This window comes from Tigriopus californicus, chromosome 7 (assembly GCF_007210705.1).
Source record: "Tigriopus californicus strain San Diego chromosome 7, Tcal_SD_v2.1, whole genome shotgun sequence".
Lineage (NCBI taxonomy): Eukaryota > Metazoa > Arthropoda > Copepoda > Harpacticoida > Harpacticidae > Tigriopus > Tigriopus californicus.
In genome coordinates, this window is record NC_081446.1 from 671,562 (window position 1) to 693,051 (window position 21,490).

At 46.8% G+C, this 21,490-nt stretch overlaps 4 protein-coding genes across 4 annotated transcripts in view; 1 reads left to right on the plus strand and 3 right to left on the minus strand.

Moving 5' to 3' along the window:
- LOC131882918 (uncharacterized) overlaps nt 1–10,882 on the minus strand; it is a 35,585-nt gene extending 24,703 nt beyond the window's left edge. The window contains exon 1 of the mRNA XM_059230206.1: nt 9,862–10,882. The gene's annotated coding sequence lies outside the window, so the exon portion shown is untranslated. The remainder of the gene's footprint in view (nt 1–9,861) is intronic.
- Nucleotides 10,883–15,594: 4,712 nt separating this feature from the next.
- Nucleotides 15,595–17,800, plus strand: LOC131883267 (bcl-2-associated transcription factor 1-like). The gene is made up of 4 exons (XM_059230702.1): nt 15,595–16,295; nt 16,377–16,855; nt 17,346–17,535; nt 17,608–17,800. The coding sequence occupies exons 1-4, from the start codon at nt 15,776–15,778 to the stop codon at nt 17,697–17,699; spliced, it is 1,281 nt and encodes a 426-aa protein (XP_059086685.1). The 5' UTR covers nt 15,595–15,775; the 3' UTR covers nt 17,700–17,800.
- On the minus strand, nt 17,798–20,150 carry LOC131883266 (uncharacterized; the record flags this gene model as incomplete). Its single annotated transcript, XM_059230701.1, is given in 1 exon segment — nt 17,798–20,150. A coding segment is annotated over 1 exon segment (1,640 nt), but the record flags the coding sequence as incomplete, so codon positions are not given.
- LOC131883268 (protein N-lysine methyltransferase METTL21D-like) lies at nt 20,116–21,457 on the minus strand. Its single transcript, XM_059230703.1, has 2 exons — nt 20,807–21,457; nt 20,116–20,694 (listed from the first exon to the last, which is right to left on the minus strand). Exons 1-2 carry the CDS (start codon nt 21,127–21,129, stop codon nt 20,259–20,261), a joined length of 759 nt encoding a protein of 252 aa, XP_059086686.1. The 5' UTR covers nt 21,130–21,457; the 3' UTR covers nt 20,116–20,258.
- Between the last annotated feature and the right edge of the window lie 33 nt (nt 21,458–21,490).

Sequence of the window (21,490 nt, forward strand, 5' to 3'; positions counted from 1 at the left end):
GTGGATGACAACAAAGTGGAAGAAGGCCTACTTCCTGTCGTATTTCGCTTTTCCCTATGGGCCCTTGTGTAAAAGACATTGCAATGTAGTCCAGAACTCTGGAACGAACATTTTACACGGCCGAAAAAAAACTGCATTGCTTTCCATCTGTCATGTTTTAGAATTAAGTTGTGGTCATAGTGGCAAAGCATGATTTTTTTTTGGAATTGAAATTTGAAATTTTGCCCACCTAGCTAGGGCTACTAATTCGTTCAGCCGAATCCTCGAAGTCCAGTAACTCAATTTGTCTCCATATTGGGTGACTCGTTTGTCCAAAAAGGAGAATGGCATCAGTGTGCCAGGATCAGTAGTGAGTCGACAGGCCCAAATAAATGTCACTTTGGCCTCGGAAAAGGGTCAGTTTTTGGTGCGTAATATGGACGATGTTATTGCCCCAGACAGGTGCCCTCCAACGTCAAAGAGCGTGGTTGACCGCTCAAGTGAAAATGATCCTTCATAACTTGGCGCACTTGTCAGACAGGCCTCACGCGAGGATGGCCTCGGACGACTGTTACAATTGTGTTCAACCGAGGTTTGAGTACTAGGTACGTACTGTACACAATGCTTATGTAGACAATGGAAGTAAATTTACAATACAATACGCAATAGAACACTAGACCTTGAGATTCTCGGCGAAATGCGAGATGATTGAACAAGACCGTGAAGAATCATCACTAAGACTTTCTTAAGTTTGGTCTTTGTTGGCTTTTTAACGTCAGCTGAGACTTAAACATCCAGTCTTATCAAAGTTTAAATCGAAACAAGTCTTTTTTGGAAACATAAATCGTCAGATTAACCATCAAAAATGACGTTGATCCAAGCTGTTAGAGAAAAGGGAGCTACTCCATAATAATGTAGTCTTCCAGTCAATGACTTTGAGCTGTACTTGCCTTCTCTCTCCTTCCAACTCCAACACACAGACGGGAACAGACGGGAAAGAGATTCATATCTGACCAATTATAATCCTATGAGAACCAGACGACCTACCTGGAACGAGAAAGGAAATGAAATCTTCATTTGAGGATCATTTACCTACACGTGCCTTAATGGTGTTTAAAGAGCTAATCCCACGTTGCCTCTCTTCTGTTGGCGAGCAAAGTGCCAAGAGGTTATTGATGGTAGGCAGTACCCAAATGGAGCTGTATAAAGTGGGTTTAATAATGCATACGCCTGGCGTTCCATTATGTCCATCAAAGAGGAAGAACCCGGTTTTTCGGTTTTCTTTCTCTTTCCAAAATGTCTTCTCATTTTTGTTAGGAGAGCAAAATTCGAAGTCGACAAGGTTTGTGGATCAATAATGTTGAACCATCAATTAAAGACAAAAAAACTGCAACTTCGATTGACCGAAATTCGCCCCATCGGGAATAACTGAACATTGCTCATCTTCTTAAAGAGCTGGTACTGAAAAGTGAAACTCTACCTACTTCAGCGACAACTGATCTTTGTCTACGTTACGGTTCATTAATAAAAGTGTGGATTCGTCATTATTCAGTGCTTATGAAACGTTGTTATATGGGGGCATGGTTTTTCTTGGTTATCCATTAATGGATGTGACGTTTCCATATTTTATGGACCAGAACAACATGCCTAGGCTCTGACTCAGTCTGCCTCTAGTGTTATTGACTTTAAGGCCTTAGGCCAGCTAGTGTGCATACAGTGGAGGCGCGTCTGAAAGCAGATATGAATGAGAAGCTAATGAGAATGTCGTGAGAACGAGAATCAAGTCTGCTTAGAAATGCATCGGGAACCAAACCATGAATTTCCTCCCCATTGCATCCAAGGGAACCGTCAGACCCTTCAAAGCTGTCAAAGCATGGAAGAGTTTAGCCTGGTTCCACGTTCAACCTTGGCAATATAGAGCCATTCTTATGAATGGCATTCGAACCGATTCCAGAAGAAATGCAAACCATCGGATTTGCCCACTTTATGTCTGGATCAGTGAGGGAGGTAGGAAACCAATTGCACCAGATGCATCTTATCACAACTCAACCGCACGAAATGCATCGAGAATGTTTCAACCACGATTTCAAATGACACCCGCAAGGAGTTTTGTTTGACAGATTCGTATTCAAAATGCCAGAAAAAGCATCAAATCTTCCACTTCAACACTCTTCCCGAGGGCCTTTTGAGCGGCAGCAAGGTGCTCATGTTTATTTGCCGAAGTCAATCCTTCCGAAAAGGGGAGAATTGATTCATGGGCGTGTTTACTCGTGCTCCGAAAAAAAACCCTCTTTCCCATCCGAAAAGAGATCTCGTTGAGTATGGTGTGTCGATCCGAGAGAGAAAGAGAGAGGAACATCTTGTTCCCATGATGGTGGATGAAAAAGCGACTGATAATGATGATGTCGGAACTCGTGGCAATGGGCCTGAAAATCTGAGCAAATTGCTCTATTGTTTTGCTCTCGCTCCTGTGGTGGATGGACGACCCGAGGCAAGCAGTTGCTATCCCTTGGATCGTTAGTTCTTGGGTGGGTTGCGGTGTGCTTCTTCTTCTTCTCTATTAGGCCGTCCATAGAGGAACGTGATGATTTTGATTAATCGTATGACGACTCGACCCATAAACCATGGATGGTTCGACACACTTGGCCGTATTTCAATCCAGGGTGTTGATTTCCCTCCCCGCCCCTTTGGTGCCGCATCATAATCATCTACTAGAACTACATACTACATTTCAGAGAGCATTGTGAGCACCATTAGTTCCGATTCCCCCGCCTCTTCTCCTCCGATCTAGTACATAGTAGCGCACACTCTTTGGTCTCCAAGAAGGTCGGAATCGCACTCGAGGTGTGTTTGCCTAATGGCTTGAACATGATTAATACCGACCGAACATTATTTTCTGGGGTGCGAGCAAATCGTTTGTGATCTCGCCTCGAGTTACGCTCTCTTTGAACTAGTTTGCAGTGCTGGGTATACCACATAGTAGTGCTAGGTACTGCTTCGACTACTTTGTTACATGTAAACGACGTCCATGATGAGATTACTCGATGAGAATGAGACCGAACTTTTTTCGCTCTTCTTCCAGAGCAGACAACTAGATACTCGTAGCAAGGCAGAAAAGTCCGTCCTTAGTGCAGTGCAGTGCAGCGAGAGAGCGAGAGAGCGAGAGGTCTGGCACTTTTCGCCCTTACAGTGTGTTTGCCTCGAGGACAATGAATCTCATTTCAAAAGAGTGCAAAAAAGAAGAAGAAAATTGTCTTTCTTGCTTGGCATAAGTTTGAAACTAGAACTACAAAGCCTTGGCGGCCTTGCATGTCGTTAGTGGGCCTAGCGACGTTCTTTTTTAAGATCACCAACACGACCTTCAAGGCTGAACCAGGTTGGTGTATGGGTCGCATTCTCCAGGAGACATTGGAGTGCTCCTGGCCTTTGGTCGCTGAACTTTTATTTCGCTCATGATGAAGAGATAGTAAACTACTCGGATCAGAGAAAGGCCAACAACAATAAGATCAGATGTTCTGGGCACCTTTTGCCCGGGACAAATGAACTCTCTTCCGATGGAAGCCAAGGTAGTGAATTTAACAAAGCGAATGAACTCGGTCTTGATTGCTACTTTTTTTGAAATCAGATGTATCTTTGCAGGTACCACATTATAAATGGAAGAATTGTCCTGTGGCATGTCTAGTAAATCCTCGTATGGCAAAAATGTAGATCCTCAGTTTATTGCCATTCAGACTACATGCTAAAAGAGTACTGAGCTGCTGGATCTGGATCTCTAAGGAAAGCGAAAGGCCGAAAGCAAGAGTGAGTGAGTGAGTGACAAATTATTGTTGTGCCCTTTAGGAAAACAGGAACACGGGTTGGCATGAATTCTTTTCCTTTTCCCTCTTTTCTATCTTGCCTTCATCCAAGTTAGTCACCATCCAACAGCTCGCGTGCTCTATAAAGACCATCTGTCTGCAATGGTTGGGTACAATTTCCCCTCGGGTTTGTCATTTCAGCCCCTGATGACCAAAAGCCACCAACTCGTCTGCTTCCGCTTTCTTTCGGCAATAAAACTTTTTTTGACTTTGAATAATGGGCCCAACATGAAGGTGGAACATCCTCACCCCGGCCCTTTTTCTCACTTAGTCATTGACGTTGTCGTCGTCGATGACGGCCTTGACTGACGTGACTGCCTACCCGCCCGCACACACCGGCCTGTTGGCTTGTCATCCATGATCAATGAGCGACCGAGTTGAATTTTTGAATTGCAATTCTTGTCACGCAAGGTCAACTGGGCGACGACCTTCTGCCTGCCTGTCACGGCCACCTGGCTCATTCAACGAGATCAAAGGCCAAAAAGACTTTCCAGTCTTCTTGAACGTTTGGAGTCTATCCTGCATGGAAGGCCTTAAGGTTTTCGTGGATGCCTTCCACGTCAGGCCAAGATGTTCGAGTCGCTTGATCCATCGCATGTCGTGCCAAATTGATGCAATTGAGCCTGAGTCCCACCACAGGGCTATGTCAATCTTTTACAATCGAGAAAGCGAACGTCAGACGATTTTTGCATGCCTATCCATCGAGACCATCTTAATGTCCTTTCGTGCCTTGAGCCCTCGGATTGAAGTTCATGATACTCGTCACGTTCTGAATCATCATAGACCGGTAGTGCCCCAAATAGCAAGCAGCATATGACATGGGGGGAATTGCCCTTAAAAGACTACGTCGTTCTTTAGCCTTAGCTTGTAAGGTCGAGCTCTTCATCGATCCGTTTCTCTGTCGTCGTTTAGTCTTGCACTTGCTCTCAGGGGATTTTATCCGAGACCTTATCATCAACCTTGGCCTTCTCATCGCCCAACGCTGGTGGATCCTGGAGTGCGTCGAGGGCGATTTCCTTCTTTTCCCTCTTTTCCCTCTCCTGATGCTGCTTCTCAACTCCTCGTCTCCCTTCTCCTTACGCCTCTTTGAGTGGAGCCTAAGGAAAAACTTTGCCTCGGGCAGTTTAATTTTTCACCCTCCACAGCCAACCAAGCTCGTGGATGAGGCAAGCCACCATAAATATGGTTGCCAAGGTGACACGGACGTCTCAGACATAATAGCCAATCTTCAGTCGCCTAAAGGAAAATGAATGATCTCGAATTGCGATATGTTATCCCGCTCCCTTTAAAGATTGGGTCGATGTTGTGGCAAAGAATGCAATGCCCATGGGCAATACTGCACCATATCAGGAACCAAAGAGTTTTGAAAAAGTTTAATTGTGCAGATGTACGTACATTGCAGTTTGCTACTTAGTAGCCATCACTCAAGTTGAAAAACTGCCTTCATAGAGGAAGCATCTTCCAGCAATAAAACGGTTCCTTCATATAGAAAAGTATTAATCCGCGAGTCATATTGTGTCCCCGTTTTCATGGTACAATTAGTTTTCTTGAACTGATTAAATCCCTATCACGCTCAGTAATGTATCTCCTCCGCAACCCTGTTGTGTTTGCTCTCTTGGATGAGCGAAGGCTGAGCTTGGGAAAGGACAGATCATCCAATGTGATGAAGCCGCACCATTCTCCTCGTCAAAAGCCTTGTTGGTTATTGGTTTGACAAAAAATGACAGACTTACCCCAAGCTAAAAAGAGACCTTCCACATGCGCAGAGATGAGAGAGAAGCTGAGTTAGATGCCATCCATGGTGGCCCACATTTTTTTATTGGCGGAACACACCCAAGGTTGAAGAGGCAAAAAATCTGAAGACATCCCCCCCCCCTCCTCCCAGCAAAGTTGATACGATCTGCCAATGCGTGCGTGTGTAATACATACTACAAACACACTCACATGTACTTAACCTTCAAAGATCCGTTGTTGGCTCGTCAAAAGCGGGCCAATAAAGGGTCCTCGAGACATTGGCTGGCCTTTGATGGAGTGCCGCCCTACGACAATACAGAACATTATTGAGTTCTTAGATTTACTTGGCTGAGCAGTGAGCGCACTTCGTCATTGTAATGGAATTCCTGCATTGGTGTGTAGATACAATTGAGCCACGTGTTGGCAGACAACCAAGCTCAGGCTGTGTCGTGGGCCTTTCTGTTCTTCAACCTGGTATCTCCTATAGTTAGAGGAATGTTCAAATGGAAGCAAAAAAACTACAAGGTCACTCCAATCAGGTTGTAATTGAAGACTCCATGTCTTGGACGCAGGTCACGGTAAGGACCTTTTGGCACTTGCTCGAGCAGGACCCAAAATGCTGGAGTTTGGGTTTTTGTTTTCGGGGACAGAGAGAGAGCAGGACTCAGTCGGAGAGACCCCATTCGTGGCCACACCGTCTCAATGAGGAACTTTGGTCATGAATCAAAAGAGCCATGGTGGTGGTAGTAGAGCAGAAGTAGAACGATGTTCCAAAACTGAGACGAAGATATCCGGCAAAAAAAAACCATTTGAATCAAACAGAGAGAGAGAGAGAGGAGGGCCAAGTCTATTCCCTCCCCTTCGATAAAAGTAAATGAGAAAATCGTTGTAAAAAATTGGAAGTTTTTTCGAATCCTCCAAAACCAATATTGCAATATCAACAGACTCCTCAATTCCTATCTAGCGGACAATTGGCCAAAAACTGAAATTCACTTCCTATTCTTTTTTATTTTATTTTAGCAAAACCATACGTCTGCCAATCATTAGCGAGCCCTAAAACCTACACCAATTGTATTTGAGCCCGTCCCTGACTTTGTTATCCATTCAATCTTCCAATCCCCCTATGCCTTTGCAAAGGCCATGTCATTGTTAGATTCCCTTGAGGAAGTGGAGCGATCAAAATTGGCCCTCAAATTCACTCTGGCCTCTCATTTTCTTCGCCCGCCTTCACAGCCCTCCTCTAAGTAGAGTGTGGGTATCCTAGCACAAGGCTGTTGGTACACCTCTTCAGTGTTCCCGGGGACTCCCTGCCCCTCGTCTGCTTCCGTTGTTGTTATTCCTTCTTCCCGGTGGGTTGGTGTGTCTGAGTTCCCGCCGACTAGCTGTTCCAATCTCCCTCGCGTCTGGCTGAATCTGGGTGGAAAATGCAGATGATTAATGAGCTTGGCCTTGAACCGATGGCGCTTTCTAACATCTGATATTCGAGCCAGTCCTATTGTGATGACAACACCATCAAAATCGTCATCCAACCCACCATATGGAACCATATGTGCGTGTAAAGCAGAGCATTGGCCTAAAGGACAGCGGGGAGATATCCCCTGTGGGAAAATTCCAAGTATTAGAGAAGTACATCTCACCACAACAGCTCAACTTGCACTTTCTACGGGTGGGAACGAGAGTTGTGCAGAAAACCTCTTGAAGAACAGATAATTGCACGAATAATTACCCTCAATAATAATTACCTGGCGGTCGTCTCGCGTTTCAAAGAGGCTGGGCCCCGGACATCGAGATGAAAATTGGCCAATTAGGAGCCAGTCTGTTTTAACGAGCCATTTTGAGCATTTATGTTAATTGCGTCTGAAGTGCTAGTTTCCACGGTAATAAGATTTGAAACCTGGGCCCGGAATCTCTATACACAAACGTCAAAATGAAAACAAGGGCAACTTAGAATAAGTATAGAATTGAAGGTGAAACTCGGGCTTTTTACCGTTTCTAAATATGAGCAAGATCATTTGGTTTTACCAGGATTGTCTTCTTATGCAGGACACTTACATTTCACAAGGAAATAAACGATGGAATTTTAATGGCGGAATTGAAGCCATAAGAAAATTTCAAATTTGGAATGGCCTTTAGCATGCCAGAGAGCATTGCGTTTGCTAGACTTTGTCGATAAAACGAATTCTTCCTACTACAACAAGAGCGAGGAGAATCTAACCTTCGAGAAAAACATTATTGTCAACAATGTCCACTGGCAATCTCAAGGAAATATCACACCAATGGATGTCGATTTTTCGAATCATTCAGTTTACTTGTCACTTTTATCCTGAACTTAAGCTAACAAATTACAACACTTGTTAAAAAAGGAAACAAGATAATTTGACAACTTTATTGGTTGTTGTAAAATATGTCGAAGAGGGTCGAAGGTTAGTATAGAGCACCTGACAAGAGAGTGAGTTTTGCTTTGAATCTTAAGACTTGATGGGTATTGTTGAGGAAGTCAAATGACTCGTTGAAGAAGCTAGCACTGACATGGCATGGATTCAAAAACAACCATCAAAACAATTTGTTTACTACATTTCATTTTTAGATTTTGTTTCCAATTGACGGTGTCAAATCAACCCCTGAAGTAAGGTGGCTGGCAATGGTATTCATCTGCATTGTTTAATTTCTTCTTCAACTGATATCAAGCCTTTCACAGTACAGTTATGAGAATCATGGTCCTCACGATTGCTCTTAGATTATGAGACGAAAATAAACATCATGAGTTGGACCCTCCCAAAAGTTTTAATAGAACGGCAGAGATGTATAAAGTGGTGAGGCTCAAAGCACAATGTAACCGGAGTTGTTTTTATGCAATAAATCAAAGCTCGGCACTCTTCTGAAGAGGGAGAAGTGATAATGTTTTGCTTGTGATCAAGAGCCAACGTCGTCCCTTCCAATGAAGAATATGCCAATGCAAAAAACCCGAGCCAGAGACCATCTTCAAGTCAACAAAAAGAAGAGACGGGAACAGAAGAAAATCAGAGAATGAGACACAACGAGCCAAGCGAAAGGGGGAAAGGAAGACAAGAAATGGGAAGGAGGAAGAAGAATATGTCCCGAGGAAATGGGAACCATAACACGTCACACGCAAATGTTGCAAATCATCATCGTGGAGATGGAGAACCTGTCATCTAGGATGTTATCGATCGATCGATCGCTATGTGGCCAGCTCGAAATTCTTTTTGGCAGGAGGAGCGTGAAAATATTGTACGTACGTATCTCGAATCATCAGTTCATCACCCTCACCGCTGGAAAACAATGCCAAATGAGTTTTCCGTGGGAGCAGTGTGGCGGTGTGGCAGTGTGGCGGTGTGGGTTTTATGCGAGTATGTTTTTCTGGATCCCACAAAACATTGGATGCATCTTCTTGCGGTTCCATCCAATTTGTTCCAAGGTCGCCTTCATGCTGTATTCCATTACATTACATTTAAAGTGCTGTATATTGCATATCCTTTCTCAACCACAAGGTTTCTTGAATCAACACAGCTGCTCGACCATCTCAAAGGGATATGGTTCCATGACCATGGCGCTCTACTGCACAAATCCACGGATACCAACTGTTCCAAGGTGCAACCTTGAGTGAGCAACTTCTTGGTCGTGTCTGTGGTTGATGAGCGGCTGCATTGAGGGGGACTCGCTGCTCATCCCCAAATCGTAAAAGGCGAACCTACGTACGTACACGGCTTTGGAAGTAGTGTACAAAGTACGAGATGAGAAGACCATTTCCCCTTTCCCACCGAAGTCACCTATCTGTCCTCGAAATGTCGCCCATCCAAACTCAGTTCAACTTCATCCTTCACAATTTCCCAGCCAACCAACCCCATCCTCCAAAATCGGTTGAAGGGTCGTTCAAGGCCACACTGAGGCTCGGCCATACTAATCGCGAAGGGTTTTCCTCCTGAGTGACAAGCTCATTGAGGACGCGTTGGTCTTCCGACTCTTCCGACTGTCATTTGCTGACTTGCTCTCACCTGTCAATGACATTATTTTTCTCTGCCAAGGATGAGGCTTGGCAATAAAAACAATAAAGGAGGCTCACACTTGGAAGCCCTCAGGCAGGAAGAAACCCCTGAGATCATGGGCCTAATAGTGAAAGACGACCCTCGAGTTTTTATGATCAGGAGCCACATACAAGCGGAAAGTTTACCCAAGCGCTCAAACATTGGCCCATTTCGACTAATCCTCAGCAGGTTCTCCGGCGATTCGTTTATGGGGGTGTGAAACAAATTCAAGACAAGGCATCTCTTACCTTGGTTCGGAACAAAATGGGAGCTGATGAAGAAAGTTGATTGATGAGCACGCAAGCAATCACTTGAATAGGGTTGGATTTCACTTGGAGTCATGAGTACTCTGAACTCTGGTTAGTGATTGGTTTCATCGTTATCGGCATCAAGAGCAAGAAGTACAACACGCAGGAAACTAATGAGCATCCACGAAGACAAAGAAGGGTTGGGCTAAGTGTAAATGCGAGGGTGGTGATGGAATCTCGAGGAGGATATCCTTATTTTAGCACCAAGGATTAAATGGAAGCGGGCCCCCTACAAACAAATCCGATGACCATTCTGATGTTATATTCAGCCCAAATCGGAGTCTTCGACATTGGAACACTTCTCCGGTTCCCATTGCACCATCATCTTGAGTTGGCCATCCGAAATCCCCGATTACCCAAGTCGAATCACTCACAGCAGTCCTCCGAAAACGACCCCGGATGATCTCAAAGTGCGTACTGATGAAGAAAGATCGAGCTCGGAGGGATCCCTTCGATATGGCCAACGGACGAAATGACCCAAACCATGATGATTGGCTCACACTCGCGTGTTCCACGCACTCTTTTCTTGGCCAAGTGGGAATAACTGAATAGGTCGCCTGGTAAAGATTGGATTCGAAGGCGGCCGTCTGCGAAAGACCACGACTTCTACTACCACGGCGACATTCTAGTGATTATGGGCCACATCGAGAGGCCTTCTTTCTTCGCTTTAGGACATCCATGGCCCCTTCGCTACCATGGGAGGGGAGAGGAGAGGAGGGAATTTCCAGCCAGTATTTGCTTTCCAACCGGCGTCCAACGAGTCAAACGCCGTTGGACCATTCGTAGAATCGAGGGACCGAAAGGGAGCGAGGGAAGAAGGGTTGAAAGACGATTCAATGAGCTAAAGTAGACGCCAACATTTGGAAGAAACCCAATAGATGTATGAGAGTGAGGGAGTGAGTGTGTGTGTGTGTATGTTGGAAGGGGCGGTCTTGTTACGGTCGTGCAAAGGACAACCGATGACCTTGGCCGTGATGCAAGGGCTCTCCTTGGTGTGGAATGAGGGGAGGCCGCCGCCAAGATTCTTTAAGGACCACCACGTGTAACACTCATATGATTTCCTCCAGTTACGACTCACTTCTCGTGGAACCTCTTTGAGTGAGTAGAGTGCTCCGTGCCGAAACTCCAGCACAGCGTTGGATTTTCAAACAGCATCTCTATTTCTTGAGCGTAAACCAACCAAATGCATTACTCGCGGGGTGCAGTGGTGGGGGGAACAGAAAAGCGATGGTCAGATCAAAGGTCAAAAGCTAGCTCACGATTTATGTCCAGCAGAAACCTTTTCCCTTTATTGACTTGACTAGACGACAAAAGGAAAGAAAGCCAGTTCGGGAGCAGGTTAATGATCCCTATATGTAAATGAGAACGAAAAAATCTTCTTGGCACCGACACATCAATACCCTTTTGCCAAGTCGAGGCTCGAACTAATCTAGAGTGTCTGCTTTGGACGACAAAAGAGATGCCACAATAAATATGGGATGACAATCCAACTGGGCTTTCCGGCATTGATTCCCAACTGAAGACGTAGGGTTGCTTGATTTGGTCAGGAAGCCAGTTCGATCGGTCCTAATGACCATGTTTTTTGGGACGAGGATGTTTTTCAAGATTTTGAAGCACCGGCCTTGACATCAATCGAAATTCCCGTTGGAGGAGCCAAGGTCACTTGCCGAAAGGACTTGTCCAGGGTCCAAAGCATCTTGGATGCTCAATATAAGATTGGGACTTTTTACTGGTACAATTTATCAGAAATGTTTGAATAACGTCAAAAAACATTCGCCTCTTTTAATCTGAAGCAGGATGGCTTATTCAATCATGATGCCAAGTATCGTAATATAAAGGATATGCTACATATTAAAATGTTCGATATCTATATATATTTTAAATATATATTGATACAGTTGTCTGAAAAAGAGTATTTATCTTCAAAATTTGCATAGCCTTAATCTATGACTCATGTCAAAGCCTCATCTACATGTTTCCTGACCCAATTTTTAGGGCTATGTCGTAAAGCGCTCTTCAGCGAGCGTCAAAATTCAACAAATCGGAAACAAAATCTTAGAACTTGTCGAGGTAACAAACGAGAGATCAAGTGACGAAATAGATTCTGAGATAAGAACATCAATAATATAAGACCGCAAACAGGGCCAAGGCTACAGAATAAGTTTCAGATCATTGGACCTGCGGGTCCCATCCATCCGGAGGTGATTCGTTTCTTTCATCAGCACCAAAACGTAGACAATGTTCCCTAATGTAATAAATAGACGAATTATAACCTTTCATTTTGATAGTAATGGGGATTCCATTCCCTGTAGCGTTTAGAAAAGCCCGTGGAAAACCAAAAAAAATGTGATTGCATCGGTTTTGAAGGAGAAAATCCTAGAATGTCTTAAGGAGATGTTTCGGATGACGTGGCCATTGTTTGGGTCACCGGACCAAGGACATTATATCAAGAAGGATCAGAGCATATGGCCTTCGTGTACGAAGGCCAAAAAGGAGCCCCGTTCCTACAGCCCAGACATGCTAGGGTCCAACAGGACTTTAAGAAAGTTCACTTGAACGAAGGATACCGGTACCTGTCCCAATCGTCATCCTGAGTAAGTTTATTTGCCAATGAAACCTATTTACAATATAAGATTGAGCGTCTACACTCATGAGCACCATAGCTCAAATACCCAATTACGAGATAATGCTGATGCGAATGATTTAAGAAATTTGGAATCCCTTGCCTTGTCAAGGTTGAGTTGAAGATATAGAAAATGTTTCATGAATGAATAAAAACATTTGAAAAATCGGGTTCTGGAACATTGAAGCAGGAAAAGAAAATGATGTCACCATCTTGTTTTGCGAGGTCTCTCGTACTTTGAGAGCTTAAAAGTTCTTTGTTGAGGTATTAAATTGCAGTTCGAGGTCATTCTTCCTCGAAGGTTATTTAGTTTACATTTTAATGAGCTGTCGCAGTTCTACTCATGAACATGTAAAAAAATTATGCATCAGCCGAAAAAAGCTGTTTTTTGGACGTCTTTTCGACTTTTCGAAATCATAGAACAGTTATTTGTCTAGTATCATGATATGTTTGATATGATTTTAAAGTATCTTTTTGCAAGGAAAAAAAAGCCAGTGACCTCCCCAAACGTGTGCTGACATTATTATTCAATTCCTGCTGAAAGGAGTCAATACTGAAATTTTGGTATTATGTACAAATGCACCTAACAATTTTCAAGGTTGAGACACCCAAATCCATGGCCTCAAACCATTTTTCATTTTTTTGTCATGATAAAACCTTTAAAGAGGAAGAGAAGATAACCAAAATTCCGATTTCCCCCATTTTGGAGACCCCTGTACAGGGTGCGGGAGGGAATTTTTCTGCGAGCAAGTTTCTTTAGAAAATGGGGTCTAAACAGGAACAAACTAGTAATAGAAAAAAAAATCTCTAACAAAAACCTCTTCCAAGTGTTCCCTCCCTCAGCTTCAATTACGGCCTGTAAACGGGGCCGACACCTAGCACATGTCTTGGTAAGTCTAGAGGGTATCTCATTCCAATGTTTCTCAATGCTGGCTTTCAGCTTGTTTACATATACATTGGGATGGGAGGTCCTTCCAATCTTGTCCTACAGAACGCTCCAGATGGAATAGTCCAAGGGGATCAACTCAGTCGATGATGGAGGTCACATCTGCTTGGACCAGAAATTGCCCAAGTGCTTCTTGCAAAATACTTGGGCCCTTTTTAGCATCTTGTGTCCAAACTAGAGCTGTGCGGATGTGTCCGGATTCGGATCGGATTGACCAACAATTTTCGGATTCTGATTCGGACTGGGAAAAATTCGGATTCGGATTCGGATTGGGTTCGGATCCGATCCAAGTACAAAATTGCATGATAAATTAAATGAATGTAAATTTGTTTTGAGAATGGTTACTTTCACAAGTCTCAAAATGTGAGGGAAAGCAAAGATCATCAAAGATAAAATCTGTGAATGGACCTACTATCTTAAAAGCTATTACAATCGTGTGGCAATCCCACACAAATAAATAAACCCAAAATTTCAGAAAATAAGAAAAAGATCAAAGTATTTCCGGTCTATACAGTCAATAATAGGAAAAAGGAAACAGAATATCTCAACATATTAATTAAGCCTGTTAATGCACAACTTTTGCACAATTTTGATAACATAAAGATATTCAATAGTACTACAATTGAAGCATATAATGAAGACAATTGTTTCAAAAAATGACATTATTGTAACACGAAGATGATATTTTGACTAACGCAATTCCACTCAATCTCATCATTTTAAAACGTTTAAGCGACAAAAAGGCACATTTAGTTAAAGATTGTCAATTGAGTGAAAAAATCAGATTTGGATCAGAATTTGCAAAATGTTTCGGATTATAGCCGGATCAAGCAAATATATCTCGGATTCGGATTGAGCACAAAATTTTGGATTCGGATTCGGTTGGATTGGGAAAAAATTCTCGGATTCGGATTACGAAAAATCATTTCGGATCGGATTCGGACATAGTTCCTCAACGGGAAATTGCCCTTCAGCCAGGGCACTAAAGTCCACATTAACACTTTGTAGCAGGCCTCATCACTGATATTTTCATTAGGACGAAAAAAGTGGGCTGGTATGACCTTGCCGTCAGACGCCACGACACCGCGGACCATCACCTGAGCAGAATTTTGGTGCAGAAGCTTCCTTTAACGCCTTGGGATGTTTCGTCCAGGTATGGATCGTTTCTCCGGTTGAGGACTGGCTCCACTGTGAAAATGTTCTTGTCAGAGAACATTTTGACAATGGACGAGCTGCGCTTCAACCAATTCAGTAACAAGACACACCTTTCAAGTCTCTCAGTGTTCAAGGGCACTGTCAACAAGTGCCTGGGGTTCTGAGCATAGCCTTGAAGCCCAAGGTCTTCATGAACGGCCTGCCCGATGGTGCTCTCGCCCATATTCGCCTGCGCATGGAGATTGTTGGATCGGCCATAGTTTTGGCCTTCAAAGTCACTAGAAACTAGAAAGGGGTCATCCTATTTAAAACCGCTGCCCCCACTTCCTTCTTGTTTGATGAGACCTTCTCCGTCATGTATTGCGATCCGGACATTGCTCACAGTGCTCACAGACACCCCGACAATGCTGGCTATGTTGTTTGGGCTTAATTCCGGCGTGAAGCAGATCCGACACCCTTTACCTTTTTTATTGTTGGGAGCTCATTTCCCATTTCGCTTTCGATTTAATTTTTATGGTAGGAACGGGTTTCCGACATGTCACTAGAAATGTCATTGAAAATGTCGATTGGTGACCCGAATGGCCACCTACGTTCTTTTTAATCCAATGACTGGTTTGCTCAATACCACTGACTTAAAATGAGCGATAACAAAGGCTCTGACTCTTTTACAAAGCCAAAATATTAACTGATCCAAATAGTTTCCTCAACACCAACCCCAACCCCCACCCCACCCCGGCAAACAATATACTATTGAGTACCAGTACTCTCAATATCACTTCTCTTTGAACTGGAAATTCTATTGACTACCATGATACCTGGGGAATCTTTCAAAAAAAAGGAACCATTATGTTAACATTTTGCTATTTATCGAGCCCCAATTGCGGCAACAGGCTTCTGGACCGAACCAAAGCTAGTCACCCTGAGCTACAACATTCTTGCTTGGTCGTTGAGTGACTTCAGTCGATAAAAACAATCGAAGAGCGAGCAGGAAACAAGGCCAGAAAAGTATCATCAAATCCATGGACTGAGATCGTGCCTCCTTCATCGCCTGGATTACCGGATCTATCGCAATCTGTCCATCATTACCCGCACGACGGATTGACGACGGATTGTCCGCCCCGGTCACCAGGATGCCCGAACACCGCCGTCGCCATCGGTCCCGTTCTCCCGGATCCTCCGCGGCATCGCGGCTTGAATCCCGAGCCCGTCGCCCGCATTCCCCGCCTCGTATGCGCTCGGACGACGCCCCACGCCCCCAGACCGGTCCCGGTCATCCGGTGCCTCGACCGGTCGCCGTCTGGCCCGCGGCCATCCATCGCCGGCCGGCCCTCCCGGCCAATGTGAGCCCGCAGGTCCAGATTCGCCGACACGTTTCACCTGGGTTGTTGAAGCGGCGCACCCAATATCAGACCATGTTTCGCCGGGACTTGGAGAGTCTGGAGCGCGGGCAATACCGCGCTTTGGGCTCGAAGACGCGGGCTGAGCACGGCTTGATCTTTGGTAGTAGCGAATTTGGACCCGTGGAGGCGAAGGAACAACGCAAGATTCAGATCGATATCCGACGGAATATTCCCAGTCATCGAATCAGTACATCACCCGTGCGCCGGAAACTCACGCGACCCGAATCATTGCGCATCCCGCGCCGCCCAGGTAAACCATAACACGTTGTTCCAGATTTTGTGTCCACCCGGTTGACTTGATGCTTGATGCCCGGGACGGATTATCGTTTAGATGAAGGAGGCAAGCCGATTTTCGATCGCCCCGAGTTCCTCGAATGTCTGGAGAGCGGTGCCATTCAAGAGGAACGAACGGTCAATATGGTGGCCCCCTCGGCCGCCACTCAATGGCCGCGCGGTCGTGATCTTGACGCTTCGGACACACGCCCCGGGCTCCGAAATCGATCCCGTAGCCCGTTGCGCCAGCCGGACCTCCGTCGTCGCCTGGGCGATACCAATCCCCGCGAGTCCATCCGTGATCGCTTGGGCAGTAGTAGCCATCCTACTCACATGGATCAGACTCGCTCGGAGCGGTCTCGTGTCCGCGACCGATTGGGCGGCTCGAGCTTCCGCCATCGATCCCGCGGACGAGGTCTGGATGAGGACGACGACCCGGCCATTCTAGACCGAGAGGAATTGGAACGTCAAAGACCCATGGTCAAACCGTGGGACGTGAATCCCGAATTCGTTCCACGTGGTCGAAACTATTTCGAGGTAGGTGGGTTCATTCGCGCGGTTAAGGCTGGGCGAGTCTTTTGATTTTCAAACTTATGGCCCGACTAGAGCTTTTAAAAACAATCCCATGTTTGTATTGTTGAGTGATGCCATGCTGGGCCAGAGCTACCATATGTACTATATTCTCAAGCCACTTTGAAAGCAGACGTCTCATGACGTGAGGTGAGTTCATGGAGGTGTTAGACCCGTTTGTTGGCAAATAACCTAGACTGTTGAAGACCAGCTCGAAGGCCAGCTTCAATGTCAGTCGTTTGCTCAACTTCTGACCCAATAAGGGCGAATAGAAAAAACAAGATGGAAGCTCTGCTGGGGCAAAATGAAAATGTTTGTATGAAATCCAATGGAAGAATGAAGATTGATTGTGACGAGTCCTTTCAAAAAGACTCTAGTCTGGGTACGATAGGGCGAAGCACTTATGGCGCTGATACTAACGATGAATCTTCAGGATATGTATAATATGATTTTGTAGCACGATGATCGTGAAGGAGGTGGTGGCCATCAAAACGAGACCAGTCGTTTTGACTCTCGTGGATTTGGTGATGGAGACCGCCGACGATCCTCTCGTGGCGGTTTTGGTGGTCGCGGTCGGCGAGGGGGAGGCGAAGGACGAGGTGATTGGTCCCGAGGCGGAGGTGACCGCAATTTTAGTCGCCGAAAGAGTAAGTCCTCTCTGTCCTTCGGTGCGAAAGAGCCAAATAAATTGGTCTCCAAACGGTCTACAATCATTTCAGATCGAGGAGGATCCCCTGATTGGAAGCACGACAAATTTGCCGAAATCAACCAAGATGATGATGATTCCCATTTGGGCATGGATGAGGGCTGAAACGGATGTCTAGTTCCAACCATTTGTTTTGTGTGAGCGTTCCATCTAGCATTTTGATTTGATTCTCATGGAGTTTGAATAAAATGAAACGCAAAAGCTGAGTGTTATCCTTCACGATTTATTTGTTTTTATACAATTAGAGGTCACAGATTCTCATGAGAGTATGAGTGACGAGGGGGTACTCTTAGTTAAGAAAGATGTAAGGTATTAAGACGAAATTTGAGTCAGCACTACATCCGATAAATATATATCTATGCGTAGAGCTCCTGTTTCGTAGAGAGCGATTGGTTCATATTTCCAAAAGTGAAGGGGAAATGTCAAGTAATCGACACGTCGGTGACGATGTCAATCCGTGTGTTAAAGAGTGTTTGGTGTCATAAGTTCACGGGGAAATTCATATCAAATAAGTTGCGTAATTTTCTGAATGAAATTTCAAGGAAAGCGATACAGGCATCTTTCAGTAATATAGGTTGCTTGAGATTAGGGAAAATAATATTCTGCACTTCATACTCGGAGGTTTGGAGTCTACCCATAGAACACATTAGGTTGAGGACGAAACAAGAGATCTTGATCCTGGCTGACCAATCACTCTCAATTCAAACCTTTTGATAACATGGTACGATTTTATATTTATAAGGGGACAAATGGAGAGAGAGATGGTTGGTCTCATTCATGCAACGACAGATTGATTTCCTCTCTATCGGAAGGGTGGGAAGCGGCGGCATTTGTGGGGGACCCATCTTGCATCGTTCTCGGAAAGATGCAGGCTCCGTGTTGCTATCCCATTCTTCCCTCTTTTGATTTGACCTGGCTAAATAGAGATCACGTTGAACTGTTTCCCCAAGGCGTTATTGTGATTCAGCATGGCGTTCAGCGATCCCACATTGCTGTCCAGGTTCAAGGACCAGGATTCGACACCCGCGATCGAAAGAAGATGTGAGAAGTTCTCCGTCAAATACTGAACGGTGGCCTTGGTCAGATGGAGGTAGCGGTGGGTGTCCGTAATGGTGGAGAAACCTTCGGTGGGCAGACAGGAAACGTGAAAGTACTCGAGGAAGGGCACCGAGTCCACCGGGAAGATCTGCAAGATGCGCTGGTCGGTCCAGCGCGGCCGCTCCCGACGCCCAATATTGGTGACCTTGAACTTCTTCAGGTTGCGTGACTTGGAGAGGAAGTGGCTGAGATTGGTCAGGCTAATCCGCGAGAGTTTGAGGTTCTTGAGGTTGATGAAGGGCACCGTGTTCCCGTACAGGAAAGGCACATGTTGTTGGTCGATGTTAAATACGTCGTTGGTGGGTTTGTCGATGGCCAGACTCTCCAGGTTCGGACATGGATAAACCAGCCGTGGGAAGTTGAAGTAGTCGGCCGAGTTCAGCTCCAACGTGTGGATGGTCTCCCTCATGAACGTAATATTGGTCGGGTACTGGGTGAGCGTGACGTGGAGCTCGCAGGCCACGCAGTTCTCCAACTGGATATTGTCAGCCTTGGGGAAGACGGTCCGCAAGTAGGTCATGACCTTGTTGATGCTGATTTGGAACATGCCGTCGTTCTCCACACGGACCACTCTCACGGAGGGCAGCGCCATTTGACCCAGGCTCCACGTCTCGCCGGTATCCAATTGGAGGAGGACAGCCTGACCGTCACATGAGAAGCTGATGTCATCCAACATGGTGGTGGACACCTTGAGCTCGGAGAGCGCCACCAACCGTTGGAGAGGCAACAGGATCTGATCCGTGAGCGAGCAACGGGACAAGTCCAGGTTTCTCAGACGCTCACGACATTGAGCGGTCTCGATGAAGGCCGTGAAGCCTTCATCCGTGATCTGACCGCGACAACCTCGCAGATTCAGGACCTCCAGTTTTGTACAATGGTGGGCTATCACAGGGAGCAATTTGTCACTGGCCAACTCAGGCAGGGCGAGGACGCGGAGCTCCGCAAATTGCGGCAAGCATTGCCAAACCTGTCGCTCGAGGAGGAAGCCGATTTCGCAATGTTTCAGCTCGAGTTTGAAAGACGTACTGGTAGCGGGCACTTGCGACATCAGGGCCAAAAGCCTCTCCAGGTTGTGCACTATCTCGGGGTAGTTGGTGGTTTTGGGGAAGGCAAACTCATGGTGCACCACGGCGATGTCGGGCTGATGGTGGTCGAAGAACACCCGCCAATACTCCAAGGCCAGGCAATCCGTATGATTGTGATGGCAGAGATAGCGATCCTTGGCCAAACACACGGCCAAGACCTGTCGCACCACGGCGGCAGAGAGCTGCTCGCGCAAATAGGTGCGGAGTTGGAGCAAACTTGGCTCACAGTCCAGGCGACCGTAGGTTTTGACGGCGTGAACGATGGATCGCGTGGCCAATTGAGCCACGTGCTCGCTGGCCAATCGCGACAATCGGCTCCACGAGGGCTGGCCAGCCTTGATCTCGTACACGGGTTTGTGACGCAAGGGGTGCATCGGACGGGAGGTATAGAGACTCGGCGCCTGCGGACTCAAGGCGTACGGCGAGCCGGTCGAGACGGGCAAGGTAGCCACGGGGGGGCCGGCGCTCCCGTCATGTCGATTCATACTGAGAGGGACGGTCGCTTTTCGAGGGTCCACAGCTTAATCTCGGGACACGCGTAGTCGGGATGGCATTCCGCCGGCGGCACCGGGTGGATCCGGAAATGGCGCTCCACCAACTCCCGAAAGCGACGCTGAACGGCCACTTGGGTGGGCGAGGTTCGCTCCTCGTAAGACACCAACACGCGGGTTTGGGCCCGACTCAAGGCCACCAACGTATCGATGAGCGGCTCCAAAGCGGCTTCGTAGTAGACGCAATCCGACACCAAGATATAATCCACGCCTGGGTCCAACAGATCCGAGACTCGATCCAAATGGTCGTGGCCCCAAGGCAAGGCCCGGGCTTGGGCTGGTCCGTCCAAAACACGCCGATTGAGGTCGATGTTACGCTCCAACAAGGGCAAGACCTCCGGCAAGTCCGTCAGCACGGTTCGGGCTCTGAAAGAATCCAGGACGACTCGGTGGGTCTCGGGCGGGTCTAGGAGTCCAGGGATTGGGGGGCCGGTCTCACATGAATAGGGGGGTCACAGACCAAGGACGTGAGCATTACCCTAAAGCGGCGGCCACTAGCCCGACGGCGCCCGTGCCCGATCCTAATTCCAGCACGGTTTGCGGCCCCTGATCCAGTCGCAGGGCCTCCTGTCGGTGTTCCAGGTAATAGGCCAAGACCAAGGCCGCGTCCCACACCACCACGGCTTCTGAGCCCGTGGACGCTTGCACCACGCGCAATTCCACCACGGCCTCCGACCCGGATGGCCCGTCTACCACGCCATCCAGGACGGCGGCCTCCGGCTGGCGGCACCCGGTGGGCGGAGCCCCACGGCCTGCGGCGGCTAATCTCCTGATGTGAAGCGGAAGCACGCGTTCAAACATCCAGAGCCCCCTCCACGCCCACCCGCTGTGCTGAAAATACTGATCCGGGGCTCTGGTTCCGCCACGGGAGAGGGTAACGGGAGGGTCGCGGTATCAGGCTGTGGGGCGCACCTGGGTGGGTCACTGTGCGCGTCTGCTAACCCGGGTCCAGCCAGGTCTGTGGGTCCACCTCCTGTACCACCTCCTGTACCTCCTCCTAGTCCTGCTCCACCTTCGTTGGTCCTTCGTTGGTCGTACTTGGTGCGACTCACTCGCTCAACAGTCAACAGTCCATGAATCAACACTGCAGAAACAGAGAGCATTCACTCTCACACTTACTCAGGGTGACCTAAAGTTCGGATTGCGAAGCTTCGAAGACCCG

Excerpts from the sequence above, each read along its gene's own strand:
- LOC131883268 (XM_059230703.1), bottom strand. The coding sequence starts at position 21,129 with ATGTTTGAACGCGTGCTTCCGCTTCACATCAGGAGATTAGCCGCCGCA. Across the intron at positions 20,695-20,806 it reads CTAGTGGCCGCCGCTTTAGG|AGCCCGAACCGTGCTGACGG; the intron begins GTAATGCTCACG and ends GGATTCTTTCAG.
- LOC131883267 (XM_059230702.1), top strand. The coding sequence starts at position 15,776 with ATGCCCGAACACCGCCGTCGCCATCGGTCCCGTTCTCCCGGATCCTCC. Across the intron at positions 16,856-17,345 it reads GTGGTCGAAACTATTTCGAG|CACGATGATCGTGAAGGAGG; the intron begins GTAGGTGGGTTC and ends ATGATTTTGTAG. Across the intron at positions 17,536-17,607 it reads CAATTTTAGTCGCCGAAAGA|ATCGAGGAGGATCCCCTGAT; the intron begins GTAAGTCCTCTC and ends CAATCATTTCAG.